The 17,836-nt window shown below is 35.9% G+C and overlaps 1 protein-coding gene across 1 annotated transcript in view; it reads right to left on the bottom strand.

Moving 5' to 3' along the window:
• Positions 1 to 2,260: 2,260 nt before the first annotated feature.
• LOC138319109 (disheveled-associated activator of morphogenesis 1-A-like) overlaps positions 2,261 to 17,836 on the bottom strand; it is a 56,936-nt gene continuing 41,360 nt past the window's right edge. Inside the window, 14 exon segments of the mRNA XM_069262039.1 lie at positions 2,261 to 7,628; positions 7,868 to 7,952; positions 8,362 to 8,535; positions 8,929 to 9,063; positions 9,428 to 9,488; positions 9,643 to 9,704; positions 9,921 to 10,135; positions 10,424 to 10,512; positions 11,128 to 11,234; positions 13,690 to 13,938; positions 14,278 to 14,322; positions 15,684 to 15,787; positions 15,984 to 16,200; positions 16,350 to 16,407. Coding sequence (XP_069118140.1) covers positions 7,495 to 7,628; positions 7,868 to 7,952; positions 8,362 to 8,535; positions 8,929 to 9,063; positions 9,428 to 9,488; positions 9,643 to 9,704; positions 9,921 to 10,135; positions 10,424 to 10,512; positions 11,128 to 11,234; positions 13,690 to 13,938; positions 14,278 to 14,322; positions 15,684 to 15,787; positions 15,984 to 16,200; positions 16,350 to 16,407 — 1,735 coding nt within the window. The 3' untranslated portion in view covers positions 2,261 to 7,494.

The raw sequence follows: 17,836 nt of genomic DNA, 5'->3' as shown, positions 1-17,836 counted from the left end.
TATCTTAAATTGTCGTTGGAAGGTGTTTCTGATGCCTCACGCATCCTAAATATAAACTCAAAAAGTGTTACATCCCGTGAGGAACAAACCATTTGTGAAATAGTATATATTTTTTAAATATTTTAATTCTCCAGGTGGATATCCATTGAAAAATTATATTTGCTGTATTAAAAATATGTTAAAATGACACAAAGTAATTTGTAACCTTAATTTCTTCACTTTATATTAATTTCCTTATGCACTTCAGTTACACATTCTCATCGTCTCCGTTGTAAAAAAATCCCTATTATCATTTTATTAGCACGGTTATTACCGGATTACAAATACATGTATATCAACAGTACATACAATAACATTTATTTAGATAAAAAACATCAGAGTTCCTAGGATACGCCAATTTTGACAGCAACAAAATCAGACTGTCCCTTCAATAACAATTTTTTGTTTCTATTAGACAATTAACGCTTGAACCAATTTATAACTATCGGCCAATCCGATATTGATAAGCTTATGTACATGTTTAAGGCATATATCTGACACACCCGATTTCAGTCCTTATTATCACAATAATAATAATAGACATACGTCCTTCTCTCACAGTTATACTTCATGATTGATTGTAGAGTCTCGACATCCTGACTGGTATACGTTTATCAAATAATTTGAAAGCAAGAGTTTGTGTACGTATTTAAAGCTTCGCTTTATCACTTCTCCAATAATACTAAGAAGAGAAATAGGACCGTAAGGCAATAACTTCAAACATCACTCCTATCATTATTTTTATATATTTACAGTCTGCACTGACATGGACTCAATAACAATGCTTTCTAGTATTATCATTATTTGTGCATAATGATAGTACAGCACGTGCGGCGATTCTATTGTTACGGGAATAGTCGCTGCCGTAGCAACCCGGGGTCATGACTCCACTTTTGGTGGGAACAAATGAATGACTCTATTTCGATCAGCTGTTCAATCGAATTCGTTGACAATGACGAGAGAGAAAAATATGGGTATTTTAATAAAAAAAAATATGCAACTGTCGCGATATTAAATAATATTAATTTGCATGAAAAACTGTAAATATAAGGAATAGGTTTGTATTTTCCGGGTTACATAAAATTTACACGGGCTCCATTATCATAATACCCTCATAACCTCAACAAAATACAAATCTATTCCTTAAATACTGGTGCGACATAAACCATTTTCCATACATCAGGGAAAAGTGGGGACAGTTCATTGGCACGTAGTTTCATCTGATGTTTTGGAGGTATCAGGAGTAACTGGAACAACTTTGACGCCAGGTTCAGTTATCACTATATCAGAAGTAGACTTGGTAGCATAACATTTGCGGACCCGTTATGTACCAGGGTAAAAATGGAAGATGTTTTACTTGATTACCAACAAATAGTTTGATACTATTCCACCAAGATTTACCAGACTTGTCAGCAGCAACACGGAAACTGGGTGCAAGCTTGTTAAAATATTACAAGCATTAGAATTCTTGTAATCGTCTAAAATTAAGCCAGTTTGAAGGAGAGATTGTGGGGCGAGCAATTTTGAAGGATGTCTCGGTGTTCGCGGAGTAATCTGGTTACACAACTTTGGCAAATCACGTTTTCTGAAAAGGACAGACTTTCGCGATCAGTGTTCAAAATTGTATCGGCTAGATTCTTACAATATCCATTTAAATCCTTGGGTTGTAAAATATCTTGCGATCATATCATTAATAGCCAAACATTATACTTCCAGCAACTGATATGAAGTTTCTTTAGGCGTATAACCCAGATATAGGACAGAGAAGTGTTCTTCAAATGGCCATGTTATGATAGAGTTGTTACTTACCAAGATGATTCGGAGGGCCTGATAATTTTTAACATACTTCCTAGTAAACTGAATTTGAATAACCCATAGAAACAGTGGAGTCGTTCTGTGTTTCTTCTCTTCATTTTATTCGATTCTTATTTGAAATGGACAAACGTGGAATTGTCTTCGAAACTGTGACGTTTGGTTTGTGTCGCAGATCTAGATTCGCTCTCCGCATGTTCCTTACTAATATTGCACACAGTTATAATTTTCCTTTCACGTGTATTGAATGCTGAGCAATGCTTGGCCGACGAGAATAATTTGCTCCAATTGTCATGTTTCTTATTTTGACCTTCTCTGGTTATAGTTCCGTTCTGTTATTGTTCTGTACTAGGTAATTTTATTAACTGCGATATGACTGGAATTAACGAAATAATAACAAAAGTAATACTTTCATGAACATAACATTTATTTCAAGTCAAAATAACATAATCTTACCAAAAATCAATGAATGTAAATATAAATGTATATAAAATAAAATGTGTACAAAATAATTATGTCGATATTGCAACTGTAGCATAGTTATGATATACAAATAAGTAAACATTGCCGAGGGAATAAAAAGGGGAAGCGAAAGAACAAGTATCGACTACTAAAGTATAAGTAGTTCCGAAAGATTCCGGGATTTGTTACTCTTTCCGTTTTAGGATTGAAATAAGAGTGGGTTGGATAGACGAGGGCTGACTGTCACGTTACGGACAGCATTAAACTGGCCTAACATGTCACATATACACAAAACCTTGTATAATCTTACGTAATAAATATTTGTGTCCCTTTTAAGGTGAATAAAAGTTAAGTTATACATTACTTAGATAAAAAAAATAGAAATATCTGTCCAAAATCGAGTCTCTGTTAGAGAATTCTTATTTATATCGTTAAAAAATAACGAAATTGAACCAGAAGATTCCCATGTTTACACAAGATTCCAATATACACAGCTGTTGTCATATCGTTACTGTGTAATTATGGGGTGGAGTTTAATAATCTAAAAATAAATATTATGAAATAAGGAAGTTTTGTTAATTTCCTGTAAAATGCCTTTACTAAAGTACCACTTTATATCATAATTAGACAAAGTGGAATTAACCCAGATAGATACATTGACATACACTGTAAGCAGTAAAAAGACAAATAATATTACGACGAAAACCAACTCTACAGCAGACAGGTTACGACGAAAAACACTCATAGAAAACGATTACAGTCAAACATCTATCAGATCAATAATATTTACCCGGGTTCGTGATAAGGTTACGTAATGATATATAATATACATTCCCCGTACACTGATGTTTACCTTACACTATTATCTATCGATATTTCAATTATAGGAATCCAGTATCTTTAATGCTATTATTTGCCTTTAACAGCTTTATCATTCGATCGTTTTATAATATTTATAACAGCTATGAGTATGGACACATGAGTTACCATTAAACAGTTATTAGTAAGTGTACGAAGAAATCACATGACCACTGTGACACAATTTTACACAATCTACTCTAAATATAGCACTGCCCCAATCACATCCACAACGTCTCAGTGGAATGTTAGAAATATAGGTGAAATAAGCAAGAAAATGTGAAAATATATCTGGTCCTGTTCCAATTATTTGCTTTATGCGTTCGATTAATGGAAAAAAAATCCTGATTATACCAAATTAAGAAATCTAGGTATATTTGTTCAACTTATGGAGTTTGATTTGAAAGGTTTTTTTTTATGAATTTCCAAGCGGCAGATTTAATATTAGGATATACTGACTAACATTTCCAAGGTGTATATGTGGGTTTTTTCCCGTGTACATCAAGGAATTTAACTACTTTTTGTATTGTGAATAGAAGGTATTTCAACGAATTAGTATATGATACAAGTATTTAAAATACCACTTGAAATTTTATGTTTATGATAATTTTACGCATAGGTAATACAAAATATGGAGAAAAAGTTACAAATCAAGTTAACAATGCAATGAATGACAAACATGAAATATAAAAATACATGTATATTATAGGATGCGTACACTAAAGGTTAACATGTATCAGAAAATTAGTAAATATCTTGTATTGACACAATACCAAGATAATCTCCAATATATTTCAACATTTAAAATAGAAACTTCCACATTTATCAGCCCACAACATCAAAGGGTTAACTTCATGAATCCTTCATCACATAACATTATGAATATACGGATGAACTCAATGTGAGTGCCTGGTATAATTTGTGTATGTGATAAAAGATGAAGTTGGTCACAATATTGCATACAGACTAATTAGGTGGTCGCTTTATCGTACACTTTTCAAAATCAAGTGCGTATTTATGCGATTGAAGTAATATGGTGTTAATACTAATAATGCTCAAACGTATAGATTAAACTGTACTTCACCAGAGGATTGTAACTCTCCGGGATGTTTGATTGTTTAAATCGGAGGTATGTAACAGACTGGAACATAAAAGACTCTCAATTTTCCTTAGTTTCCGCAGATATTTAGATAGTATATATATGTATTATCTTGATCTGTGGTTTTCGTAAGGAATTTCAGTATCATAAGTTTTGAGTTGGACGTTGTACATAGGTTACGTCCCATTCGCGACCTACATGTACATTTTATATTTAATGTCACTCCACGTGCATCTAACGACTTTTAAAAAGGACAAATGTAACAACAGCGCTTGACCTTCATTAAGATCCCACAATAACAAAATAACACCACTCACAACACTATACATACCGACTATAGTCTACATAGTCACCATATCAGTTAACGTATATAAAATCACATCAAGGAAGAAGCGATTACTAAACAGTCACTGGAAGCTTTTTATATATACAAATTATAGTATGGTATACTATTATGAACATCTAGTGCAAAAAGGTCCATTGTAGTACCAAGGACGTATATGAGTATAAATCCTTGGTAGTACGAAATTGCCACGTTAAATGTGTACTTTATTTTGTAAAAACGTGTATCCACATGAACACAGTATTGTAAAAAATGTTCCTCCGCAATGGTCATTGAATAAAGTCTAATGCGGAAGTAAATAACGTACGTAATTCCACAAAAAAGTTCCGTCTATTTTTAGAAAACAAAAATGCAGTTATTCGAAAAACCGGTTCATGTCGAATGATCGACTGTATATCTGTCTTACCAAGAACGTAACTATCAATATATGACTGCTGTTCTAGGAAACATTTGGAAATTTTGAAGATGAATAAGATGTAATCCGTCACTACACCTATCATGTAAATGTATTAACTAATGATTGCTATAGCACGTTTCGATATGGGCTACGAACGTGATCAGGGACTACATTCTAATCAATAATAAACAGTCTGGAAAAAAATCGTAACATTACAACAAATAGGCAACTACACGTCTAGATAATAGCACAGACATTTGTATAATACTGGTTAGGGGTATACCTAGATAGATCGACTGTAGGACCCAAATCATCATTTCCTAGCAACATCAAGTGTAACGGTATACTAAAGAACAAATAAGTACCTTTACAGGTATGTAAGTATCTGATTTAGCTACCACCGATCACGTCTCAAATTGCACTTCGTTTTACTGATCAATGTCTTTAGGCTTTGATGAAGGGCAATGAGAGTTTATATAAGATACAATTCGTTCGCGGACACATAATTAACACACATAATTGCATATTCCGCCCTTTTAAAGGACTTGTCCATAGTAATTCTACAATAGAAGTAAGATAGCTTTCATCAATTGTTGTTGATTATAATTAACAATCATGGGTATAGGATATAGCTACTCTTCTGAGAAACATACTTGCTATTTTCGGTGCTTTTACGATTTTTGTATAGAAACTTCAGCATTTCTGTAAACTGGTGTTATATGGGTAAATCCATGTCCTGGACACTATCAAAGTAGGGAAAACCTTAAAATGAATAAATTAATCGATGAATAAATGAATCGCCCTATCTTGTGTTGGAAACAAATCCAGGTACTCGCAGAGAAGCTGTAGCAGGGCAAATGATCAAAACCTCTGACAGAATTTTTGTTATTTTAATAATTATAACAACTATCGAGACAATAAGACCATGTTGAGAAACACATCAGTCAGTTTTCCATGTTCATCTAATGATAACAGTCTAATGTGCTTTGGAAAAATACCCAACAAAACATTTATTGATACTCATATGCATTATCTACGATGTAGGACATTTGTTATCTTCACTGAACTTTTATCAATTATCAAATACATAAATATGTATATCAACACACTAAAAGGGGTTTTACCAGGAATGTTTATTTACATATTGTAACTGTAAATGTACTTAAATCTATACTTACCTGGAAATGCTCCTTAGAATTGTTTCTCAAATTCCTTACTAAATCGTGGCACATGACTATTCCATCAATGTGTGGCAGATCTGATGAATCTTTTGAACAGATTTTTACAATATCTGATACATATTTTATAATTCATTCTTAGTACATGTCATTTATTTATCATCTAATAGAATAATAAGACATTAAAAAAAGGAAAACATTCTCTGACCTAAACAGACCTAGAATATGATCAGAACTACTGGCATCATCAGATCTTCATTGCTGTATGTGATTGTAGCGTTCTTTTTAACTAAAATTGTTATACTGAAGGAATGCTATACTGTAAAAAGGAGTTCCTACAAGGCAAGACATGTCAACATTTATGATACAACATTAAGACACAGTGTTTTGATTGTAGGATATGTGACCATTATCAAGGTCCAACAAAGTTGATCAGATCTGTTCCAGCTTCTACCCAACTCTACAGCACTATCATTATACACAGGAGTACACTGCTGTGTTAGTCAATGTAATCTGTTACACCTAAATTAATGGTTTATAGTAAAAGGTTATACACAATTACATCTCAATGTATTCAGAATGTCAATTTATATCCAATATTCCATCATCTTATATTTAGTACGAGATTCAATTTCACTACATCATCATATATAGGTAGACAGAATTAAGATGCCAACTATAAATTAAGTTCGTGTCTATTTAAGCCGTCATATGAAAATTTGGCACATATACAAGATAATATATTCCTTACATTCCCCACCCCAAGGATCCCCCACCCCTCAAACTGTATTGGATACCCCCACCCCTCAAACTATATAGGATACCCCCAACCCTCAAACTATTACCGGTATTACCCATCTCTAGATTACCCCTTATCTACCATGACTTATCCTATAATTGCCCCAGTGTTACTTGTGTAAGTAGAATTAGTTAACCATTGCAAGGTAAACAAGATATTCATTAAAACATGAAAATCTTACTGTAGGAATGACAACATGTGTGAATCACATCTAAATAGGGGAGATATTCCCCATCTGTCAATAACTCTGGTTTCTTTAGAAAGATTACACACTTCTAGTATCAATAAAACTCCAACAGATTCTATACTTCCAAAGGCAAGTCTACTCAGATCAAACACTTCCATATACCAGTAAATAAAGATTCTGCTACCATTTGGAGATTGGAATTCCTTTTTCTAGCTGATAATATGGAGGCAAATAACACTACTATAAAAGTGTTTTCTTCTCTCCTTGGTTGTCAAGGGACAAGCCTTAACCAGTTGTCTCCCCTTCTTTTAAATACAGTATTAAGAAACTGGGCCAGTTCTCTCCCTTGTATCATCTTTGCTTGGTGCCTGTTTCTTCCTGATGCGTCTGCCTTTGAATTCGTCACCAAACACATCTCCTGTCCTCAGTGCAGAAATAAGCTCATCAAATTCACCTGTAATTCAAAGAGTTAAATACACTTCAGTAATCCTTTTGTTAGACTGATGAAAGGAAATATGACTTAGTTTTAAAGGCTATAATTTGATCAGATGTCTGTACATATGACACCTTCAGTATGCTATCTGTTACCATTGTGTCATCCATTTATAAAAAGTTGGTGAACAACTTTTATCTCCCCATCCGTATATTTCTCATTGTGTTTCAGCTGGATAGTAAATTAAAACCAATGTTTACCTTTGTTGGATTTTTTAGCCTCTACGCCATTTCTAATGGGACTGTCTGCTCTTCTGCTCCGTAGTCTCTCACGCTCTTTCTTAATCTGCAAAACACACAGCATTGTAATCATTTATCTTCTGAGATCAAATTGCAACCTTTACATCAAAGGTCAAAAGATAACACAAAAGTTCTGAAGAAAATAATTATTTTTCTATTTTAAAACATTGTCAAATTTCCTGTTTATTTAGTGTACCTTCAGTTTTGTATTTACTTTTAAAAACAAAAAGGTTTTTCCCATTTTTTACTTCCATAAATAAAATACTAAAGAATCAGAGGACAATATGCTTTTAAAACAAACACAAACATCATAGTGTTTCATGTACTTTAATGTATTTTGCTATGAATTGTGTGTGTGTGTGTGTGTGTTTTTATTTATCTATCATCTATGATTGTAAAATCTCTTTTTCATAAAGAAACATTTGTATGAGTTTTCAAATTCAGTGTTTACTTACGGATTCCTCAAAAAGAGCTTTTTTCTCCTCTTCTTCTTTCTGTTTTTTTATCCTTTCATTCTCTGTCTTCGCTTCAGTTAATGAAGTGAAGAATGAATCAATAATGCTGAAAAACTCGTCTGGTTTGCCATCAAAGGTATCTTGCTCACCAAATTGCTTCAGAGATTTACCAAACTGAAATTTTTTTTTAACTTATCAGCAACAGGAATAAATTTTCCAAGAATAAAGATGTTCCGACTTCAGGAAATGATTCAGGAAATGTCATTGAATCATAATATTTCATACAATTTTGTGATAAATTCAGAATTACTTAATTCTAGAAGTAAGAATTCAACAGTAATTTCAGGATACAGGTATTGGGTTCATTTCAGTGTCATACATATTTCTTCATTAACTGGAATTCCATTTCACTACATGTTTAATCTATCCAGGAGATGGGAAACAGACCATGTACTAAATTTTGTAAAACTAATAAAATGCAAAAAATATGATTGCAGACGATTCAAAGGGAGGTAACTAATGTAACCTAGTACATATAATTAAAGACTGTCTTGTTGGCTCTCTTACCTTCTGAAGCATTTCATCTCGATGCTCCTCAACTTCTGAGAAATTATATGATGCCACTGATACAAAATCATTCATTACATTAACAAATTTGTCTCGTCTATCTGGAGTAGGTTGGTTTCGGAAAAATTCAAGTTCCTGTAATAGTCAACATACATAATGGTTAACTAATATGTATTGTATTTTATAGTGTTTTGATACACTAAAACACGATACAGATTACTTAGATCTTCCCAGAGTATTAACAATAGCAAAATGTTTAGGCAAAGTTACCTGATATGATATAAAGTCAAATTATATGAAGATGATGAAAGCTCTTTTTCGAAGTTCATCATAATGAATAATGAACAAATAAATATACTGATTTATGTACCAAATTCATGTCCAACTCCAATATATATTTATAGCTAAAATGTTCCATAAAGATTATGATTGATGGCAGATAGAAATATGTTTAATGTAACAAGTAGATTCTTGAATTTTAATTGCCTAAAAGCTTTACCTTTTCTATCTCTTCTAGGCCAGCCTTTATTACAGCAATGTCTTTATCAAGCTCTGCCAAACTAAAAGTAGGGATAAATACATCTTATATAGTGAATGTAATACAATATCCAAGAAATGCATAACAAATCATCCTTCAGACTTTATCCTTGTCTAGCTTTCTATTTATAAAAAACTTATATTACTATCACCAGAGTCCTAATCTATAATACTTACTTGACTTTAGATGCCAATTTTACACAACTCATTTCTTCTTCTAATTTCATTACGGCAGGGAACTGGAAAAAAGAGAAAATAAAATACTTTCATATACTCTCATATGAATTCTAAATGTTAATATCTAAATGTTCTGTCAACTAAGTAGTGTAATTAGAACCAGACATCCTGTCTCAACTGCAAGCTGGTGTATTATTGTGAATTTTAGAACCAGACATGGAACCTGTCTCATATCTACAACACCACATTATTGTGAAAATTTGAAATACAAAATGTACCTGTTTCTCTAAGACTTCCACCATGTAGTGGAGGAGGGTGATGTTTCTATTAACACTGGACTTTGTATCTAACATCTTGTTCAGACTCTCAAGTTTAAATCCACCTGCATTTCCTCTTTGTCCCCGGTTCATAAAATTACCGAAAGCCAGAACCAACTCCAACAACTGTCGAAACTTTTTATTTGTTGGAAGTTCTTGTGAGGACTTGACAACAGCTGAAACATATTATTATACCTTATATAAAGTTAGGTATGTGTACAGATGTAGGAAACATAGGATTACATTAATTAAATGACTAGAAATCCTTAGTATAAATTGATAATTAGTATGTATCAACATTTGGTTGTCTTACATAGTACATTAAGTTATCTTCCAGACAGCATTAAGATATACAGTGAGAAACCATATTACATGATAATTTCCTGTTAATTTTACTGAATTTAATATAAACAGATGCAATAAAAGATTGAAATTTTAAGAGTTATGTCAACTGGAAATCTTACCACTTATCCTTGGTCTAATGTCACCCATTCTTTCCTGGAATTTTTTCTTGAAGTACAATGCATTAAGTCTTTGTTCATAGTGGCATATCCTGTAAAACAGAAGAAACCTTTATCAAATTTTAAACTTCAAGAATGAGAAATATCTGTATTTGTTACAATAAAACACAAATCAATTATCAAATCAACTTGACTACTGGTAGTTTGCCTAACGAAAACTTCATGTTATCACTCAATGGGAAAAGCAGGCATCCTACTTTTCTAGTTCACCATGGTATATTCTTGTTACCCCTCAATGGAAAAAGCAGGCATCCTACTTTTCTAGTTCACCATGGTATATTCTTGATACCACTCAATGGGAAAAGCAGGCATCCTACTTTTCTAGTTCACCATGGTATATTCTTGTTACCCCTCAATGGGAAAAGCAGGCATTCTACTTTTCTAGTTCACCATGGTATACTCTTGCATCATTTAATAAAGACATAATCAAGCTCTGATTGTAATAAAAAAAAAATAACACAAAAACATCTTTATACTTCAAGATTTAACCTGTGCTAAGCGCTTTGACATTTTAAATGACAAAACAATGAAGGTTGTAATCTAGAGAATGGAAAAAAACCAATCTTAAACTTCTATCAATATCCTCTAGAAGACGACCTAAAAAGAACTAATAATACCCTGAGGTACGTTTCCCCTATAAGTATTACCTGGTGGCCTCAAACAGGAACCGGTCAGCTCGCGCCAGCTGCTCTACCTCCTTGGAATGTTCTGCTAGAAGCTGGACTTCCTCTGTGGTAGGCACAAATTTCAGTAACTGGAAAAAGAAAAGTATTTCGTGGAACTATATACTTTCTTCATATGCTTGATCATGTCACAAATACATTCCTAAATATCTGTAGTATTCATTATGCTTAATTTAAAACACAAGTAACAGAAATGTAAATAAATTAAAAAGTGATATTAGAGTAGATATAACCAAACCCGACTGTTTAACAGAGAACCCTTCAAACCAATCAGATACCCTTTCCCTTATAGTATAAAGGTAAGCAGTAGTCTTTGAAACTCTCTTTAAACAAACAAGAGGCCCATGGGCCTTAAAGGTCATCTGACTATTAGCACAATACAATGTAGTCCTTTAATGATTTTACCATATTTGACCTCTGTGACCTTGAATGAAGATCAAGGCCATTCATTTGAACAAACTTGGTAGCCCTTCATCCCAGCATGTCACAGGCCCAATATCAGGTCTTTAAGCCTCTTAGTTATTCACAAGAAGTTGTTTAAAGGATTTTTTTAGCTTATTTGACCCCTGTGACCTTGAATGTAGGTCAAGGTCATTTATTTAAACAAACTTGGTAGCACTTCATCCCAGCATGCTGCAGGCCCAATATGAGTATCCTAGGCCTTCTGGTTCTTGAGAAGAAGTTGTTTAAAGGTTGTTTGCCTTTTTGGCCTCTGTGACCTTGAATGAAGGTCAAGGTCATTCATTTGAACAAACTTGGTAGCCCTTCATCCCAGCATACTACATGCCCAATATTAGTACCCTGGGCCTTCTGGTTCTTGAGAAGAAGTTGTTTACAGATTTTAGCCTTTTTGACCTCTGTGACCTTGAATGAAGGTCAAGGTCATTCATTTGAACAAACTTGGTTGCCCTTTATCCCAGCATGCTACAGGCTAAATATCAGTAATCTAGTGAGAAGAAGTCGTTTGAATGAAAACTTTACGCACGGCGCATGACGACGGACGGTGCATGATGACAAAAGGTCATCCTGACCCTTCGGGTCAGATGACATAAACCAGAGGGCCTGTATCGCTCACCTGGTTTGTAATGTCAAGTCATGTTCTGAATACAGGTTCATTGTTTCTTTTCTGAAGGAATTTGAATATTTACCTCTTATTTCCCTATTGGGCCCCGCCTCTCCTGCCCCCGGGAGGGGGGGGGGGGGGGGGGGGGGGGGGGGGTCAGAGCCAAAATTTATACAAGTTCTGTTCCCCTTCCCCCAAGGATATTTGTGGCCAAATTTGGTTACAATCCATGCAGAACTCTAGGACAAGTAGCGATTTATAGGATTTACCTCTATTTCCCCTATTGGGCCCCGCCCCTCCTGCCCCCAGGGGGTCAGAGCCAAAATTTATACAAGTTCTTTCCCCCTTCCCCCAAGGATGTTTGTGGCCAAATTTGGTTACAATCCATGCAGAACTCTAGGACAAGTAGCGTTTTATAGGATTTACCTCTATTTCCCCTATTGGGCCCCGCCCCTCCTGCCCCCGGGGGGTCAGAGCCAAAATTTATACAAGTTCTTTCCCCCTTCCCCCAAGGATGTTTGTGGCCAAATTTGGTTACAATCCATGCAGAACTCTAGGACAAGTAGCGATTTATAGGATTTACCTCTATTTCCCCTATTGGACCCCGCCCCTCCTGCCCCCGGGGGGTCAGAGCCAAAATTTATACAAGTTCTGTTCCCCTTCCCCCAAGGATGTTTGTGGCCAAATTTGGTTACAATCCATGCAGAACTCTAGGACAAGTAGCGATTTATAGGATTTACCTCTATTTCCCCTATTGGGCCCCGCCCCTCCTGCCCCCCGGGGGGGGGTCAGAGCCAAAATTTATACAAGTTCTGTTCCCCTTCCCCCAAGGATGTTTGTGGCCAAATTTGGTTACAATCCATGCAGAACTCTAGGACAAGTAGCGATTTATAGGATTTACCTCTATTTCCCCTATTGGGCCCCGCCCCTCCTGCCACCGGGGGGTCAGAGCCAAAATTTATACAAGTTCTGTTCCCCTTCCCCCAAGGATGTTTGTGGCCAAATTTGGTTACAATCCATGCAGAACTCTAGGACAAGTAGCGATTTATAGGATTTACCTCTATTTCCCCTATTGGGCCCCGCCCCTCCTGCCCCCGGGGGGTCAGAGCCAAAATTTATACAAGTTCTGTTCCCCTTCCTTCAAGGATGTTTGTGGCCAAATTTGGTTATAATTCATGTAGAGCTCTAGGACAAGTAGAGATTTAAAGGATTTACCTCTATTTCCCCTATTGGGCCCCGCCCCTCCTGCCCCCGGGGGGTCAGAGCCAAAATTTATACAAGTTCTGTTCCCCCTCCCCCAAGGATGTTTGTGGCCAAATTTGGTTACAATCCATGCAGAACTCTATGACTAGTAGCGATTTAAAGGAAATGTTGACGGACGGACGGACGGACGACGGACGGTGCATGATGACAAAAGGTCATCCTGACCCTTCGGGTCAGATGACCTAAAAAAAGAGACCTACCTGTTCTACCATATCCCTGGGGAGGTCCTCCTGAGAATCTACAGACAAAATGGCCTTCATCACTTCGTCATTGGTCAGTTTTAGTTTAGATAACAATATTGTACAGTTCTGTGCTCGTCGTCCATCAATAACACACAACTCCTTTGCCTTGGCCTTGGTCGAGTTAGTGTCCTCACCATCCTCATTCTGTTTCTTCTGGTAGGCCGAAAACTTGTGCTCAAAGTCATTCAGATCCAAAATCTTAAAGGTCTGCAACATGGAAATGTCATACTTAGTTTTTTGTTTTATAGCAACTGGATCATTAAATTATACAGGATAAATAAACATCTCAAAACTCAAATCAGTTGATAGTTCAATTCTTTATTACAATACCATTTGGTCCATCAGGTCTTCAGACATAAAGACCCATTAAACAATAAATATGACCATGATTTTTTTTTAAATAAATGAAACTCTTAAAATGTACTAAAAGGAGTGAGGTAGGTTTTTACTTGATATTGAATATTTCAAAGTTAACTGAATCTAAGAGGAACAATATCTGACTCAGCCTTCCTCTTACGTCTATGGAGTGAACAATGAAATACTTACTTTTTTAGTATCCAGATTAGACCACACAGTTCCAGTTAGTTTCATCTGCAAATCAACAAATTGAATAATACAGTATAACTTGTCTAAACCGGATGTTAACGGGACCGGTCCATTTGTTCAGTTTATAGAGGTGTCCGGTTTGTAGAGAACATAACCTTTTCATAGTAAGCTGCAATGACATACATGTTGTTCTGACCGATGTACAGCAGATGTCAGAGAGCTCTATGACTCTTACCTATCAACTATTGTATTGCTAAACATCCAGTGGTGATGTCAAGTAAATTTGCGATTATTAATTCAGCAATATCGAAACATGTCCAATATAAACTGATCATTTATTTACCCACCTCCATGCCTATTTATGTAAACACATTTCAATGGCTCACTTGGCTGCCATGACACTTTTCAATAGAAAATCTTGCACTCCAAATATGGCAAGTTTACCTATAAGGAATGACCTACAATATTTTACTACAACAGAATTATAACTTCACAGACCTTGCCCGGAATGGAATGGAGGCAGGGTATGAATATGTGAAACATATTCACAAAACATCTACAAGTGAAAACCTGTCACTGTCTCAGTATAGGTAAAACTCCTGTAGGTGTCTCGTGATCGGACGGTAGCTTTGAATCAAAGGCTTGAATGGTAGTGCTTGTTTTGATAGTTCCCTGTTGTGAAAACATCGTCGCCGGTTTACTTAAGTTAATTTTGCATAGTAGAGTAAAATTATCAAGATCAGTCCGCTTTTCAGAATAGACAGGTTCCGGATTATACAGGTTTTAGGAACTATAATTTGTTGATAAATATGCCGGGACCACACAATTTAATCAGTATGGACAAGTTTCCGGTTTGTACAGGGTCCGGTATAGACAAGTTAAACTGTATGTGTTTTCATGAAAAACAAAACATGTATGAGATGTATAAATTAAGAGCTAGAAAAGAGACATTTTCTATTCACCAATACATAGCAAATAGTTATTTACATGTACCCTGGTCAATACTAGCCACAATATATCTCTCAGCTAGAGAGAACTTCTCTTTAGCTCGATTGATTGAGCGTCAGACTAGTAATCCAGAGGTCCCGAGTTTGATCCCTGGCAGAAGCAGGTATTACATTTATTGTAAATCCTGTACCCTGTTACATACATTTTACTGATATTATAATTTACCTGTATGATCTGCAAAGCATTAAGAATGCATGTATCTATTAAGTTCTAGATTTCAACAATTTACTATGGAGTATAGAAGCTTTGGTAAAATCAAATAAGATTGTGAATCTTTAACATAGTATGAAACATGAATTACAAGTTTCAGATATAGTTTACCATGTGAAGAAAGCAATATAGAGTCTAAAGTTTCAACAGAACAAGGTGTGCCATCACTAGTACATGCTAACACTCACATCAGGTATCTTGGTCCAGTTAAATGATTTCATTGGGTTTTTAGGTTTTGGTCCCGATGACTTGCTGAACATTCCTCCACCTGGGGGAGGTGGTGGTGGAGCACCTGTAAAATAAACCCTATGTTCAATTTCAGGATCCTTTTAATGCAGAAATGACCATTTGACGTTGCATAGTTGTTTGGTGTTATCTTGAAACCATGTTTGTTGGAATATATATATGATATTGAATTAAAATTGATTGTACTGTACATCTAAAGCTCTGATAGACTAAATAGTAATAGTTTGACGGCCAACACTGACCTGGAGCAGAGGGTGGCGGTGGTGGTGGGGGTCCAGGAGGGGGAGGTGGGGGAGGACCGGCAGGTTTAGCTCCAATAGAACTGATATCAGGTAGTATTCCATTGTTGCCTATGTCCATGATGGCTCCCGTTGACAGCCCAACCTTTGCATCATCAGGAAGACTGCCCGTCTTCACTAGATGTGTCAACTTCTGTCTCTCACCACGCTCTGCAGATAGCTAAAACAAAATTCATTAACATTTAGTTTAATTATTTTCATTCAACAAGTCTTGTTTGATGTTTAAAACAGAAAAGTAATAGTTATGCTCCCTTGCATTGAAACAATTTTTATTAATTTGCAAATTTGAGATGTTTTCTCCTAACTGACCTGGTTCCTTAGAGCTTCTATCTGAGCTGAGTATTCTGCTATTGTCTGTTTCATTTCCCTTTCACATCGGCCAATCTCGGCACCAGTAACATGGGAAAGATATAAATCAAAAGTTTTTCAAAATGGTGACTTTTGCGCCATCCTTGAAATTCAAAATGTGGTTTTTAAGTACACTTGGTTGGGACCATGTCAGGATTATTTCAGACATATTTTAGCTTAATTGTATTGATAGAACTTGAGATGAAGTTCAAATGTTTGCTACTAAAATGGTGTGGTCATTTAAAATACAATGAATGTTTCATTTGCCCCCTTCCAACCCCCGTGCCTCGCCCCACCCCCGCCCCACCCCACTTAAAGGTATTTGAGTGATATCCTTAAATAATTTATATACCCCACCCCGCGCCTCGCCCCGCCCGCCCGACCCGCCCCATTTAAGGAAATGTGATTTCCTTAAAATAATTATCCGCCCCGCCCTGCCCCACCCCAGTTAAGGAAATTTGATATCCTTAGATAATTACCGGCATTCCCCGCCCCACCCTGCCCCGCCCCATTTAAGGAAATGTGATATCCTTAGATAATTACCGGCATTCCCCGCCCCACCCTGCCCCGCCCCATTTAAGGAAATGTGATATCCTTAGATAATTCCCCGCATTCCCCGCCCCATCCTGCCCGCCCCATTTAAGGAAATTTGATATCCTTAGATAATTACCGGCATTCCCCGCCCCACCCTGCCCCCGCCCCATTTAAGGAAATGTGATATCCTTAGATAATTCCCCGCATTCCCCGCCCCACCTGCTCCGCCCCATTTAAGGAAATGTGATATCCTTAAATAATTACCCGTCCCGCCCCGCCTCGCTCAGCCTCCCAATTCCACCACATGCCATCTAAATCCAGGACGACAGGAAGAGACGGAAGTTGTAGAATTAAATTGTATGTAAAAAAGGAGTGAAAGGAAGTATAAAAGTGCAGCATGTATTTAAATACATGATGAAAGAAAGAAAGAAAGTAAGAAAGAGAGAAAGTGAAAGAAAGAAGAAAGAAACAAGAAAGAAAATGAAAAGATAGAAAGAAAGATAGAAAGAAAGAAAGAAATAGAAAGAAAGAGAAAGAAAGAAGAAAGAAACAAGAAAGAAAACAGTAAGAGAAAGAAAGAAAGAAAGAAAAGATAGAAAGAGGAAGAAAGAAAGAGAGAAAGAGGAAAGAAAGAAGAGAAAGAAAGAAAGAAAGAAAGAAAGTCTCTAATGTCAATGTGTGTTGAATGAAAAGCCCCCCCCTGTGAGGGGACATCTGTTTATAGAAAGAAAGAGAAAGAAAGAACAAGCAAAGAAAGAGAAAGAAAGAAAGAAAGAAAGAGAGAAAGAGGAAGTAAGAAAGAGAGAAAGAAGAAAGAGAAAGAAAGACAGAAAGAGAGAATGTCTCTTAAAAACCCCCCTGCGAGGGGACATCTGTTTATAGAAAGAAAAGAGAAAGAAAGAGAGAAAGAAAGA

The sequence above is a fragment of the Argopecten irradians genome, chromosome 3 (genome assembly GCF_041381155.1).
Source record: "Argopecten irradians isolate NY chromosome 3, Ai_NY, whole genome shotgun sequence".
Lineage (NCBI taxonomy): Eukaryota > Metazoa > Mollusca > Bivalvia > Pectinida > Pectinidae > Argopecten > Argopecten irradians.
The sequence above is the reverse complement of the archived record's forward strand: the minus strand, read 5'-3'. Positions and strand labels throughout refer to the sequence as shown.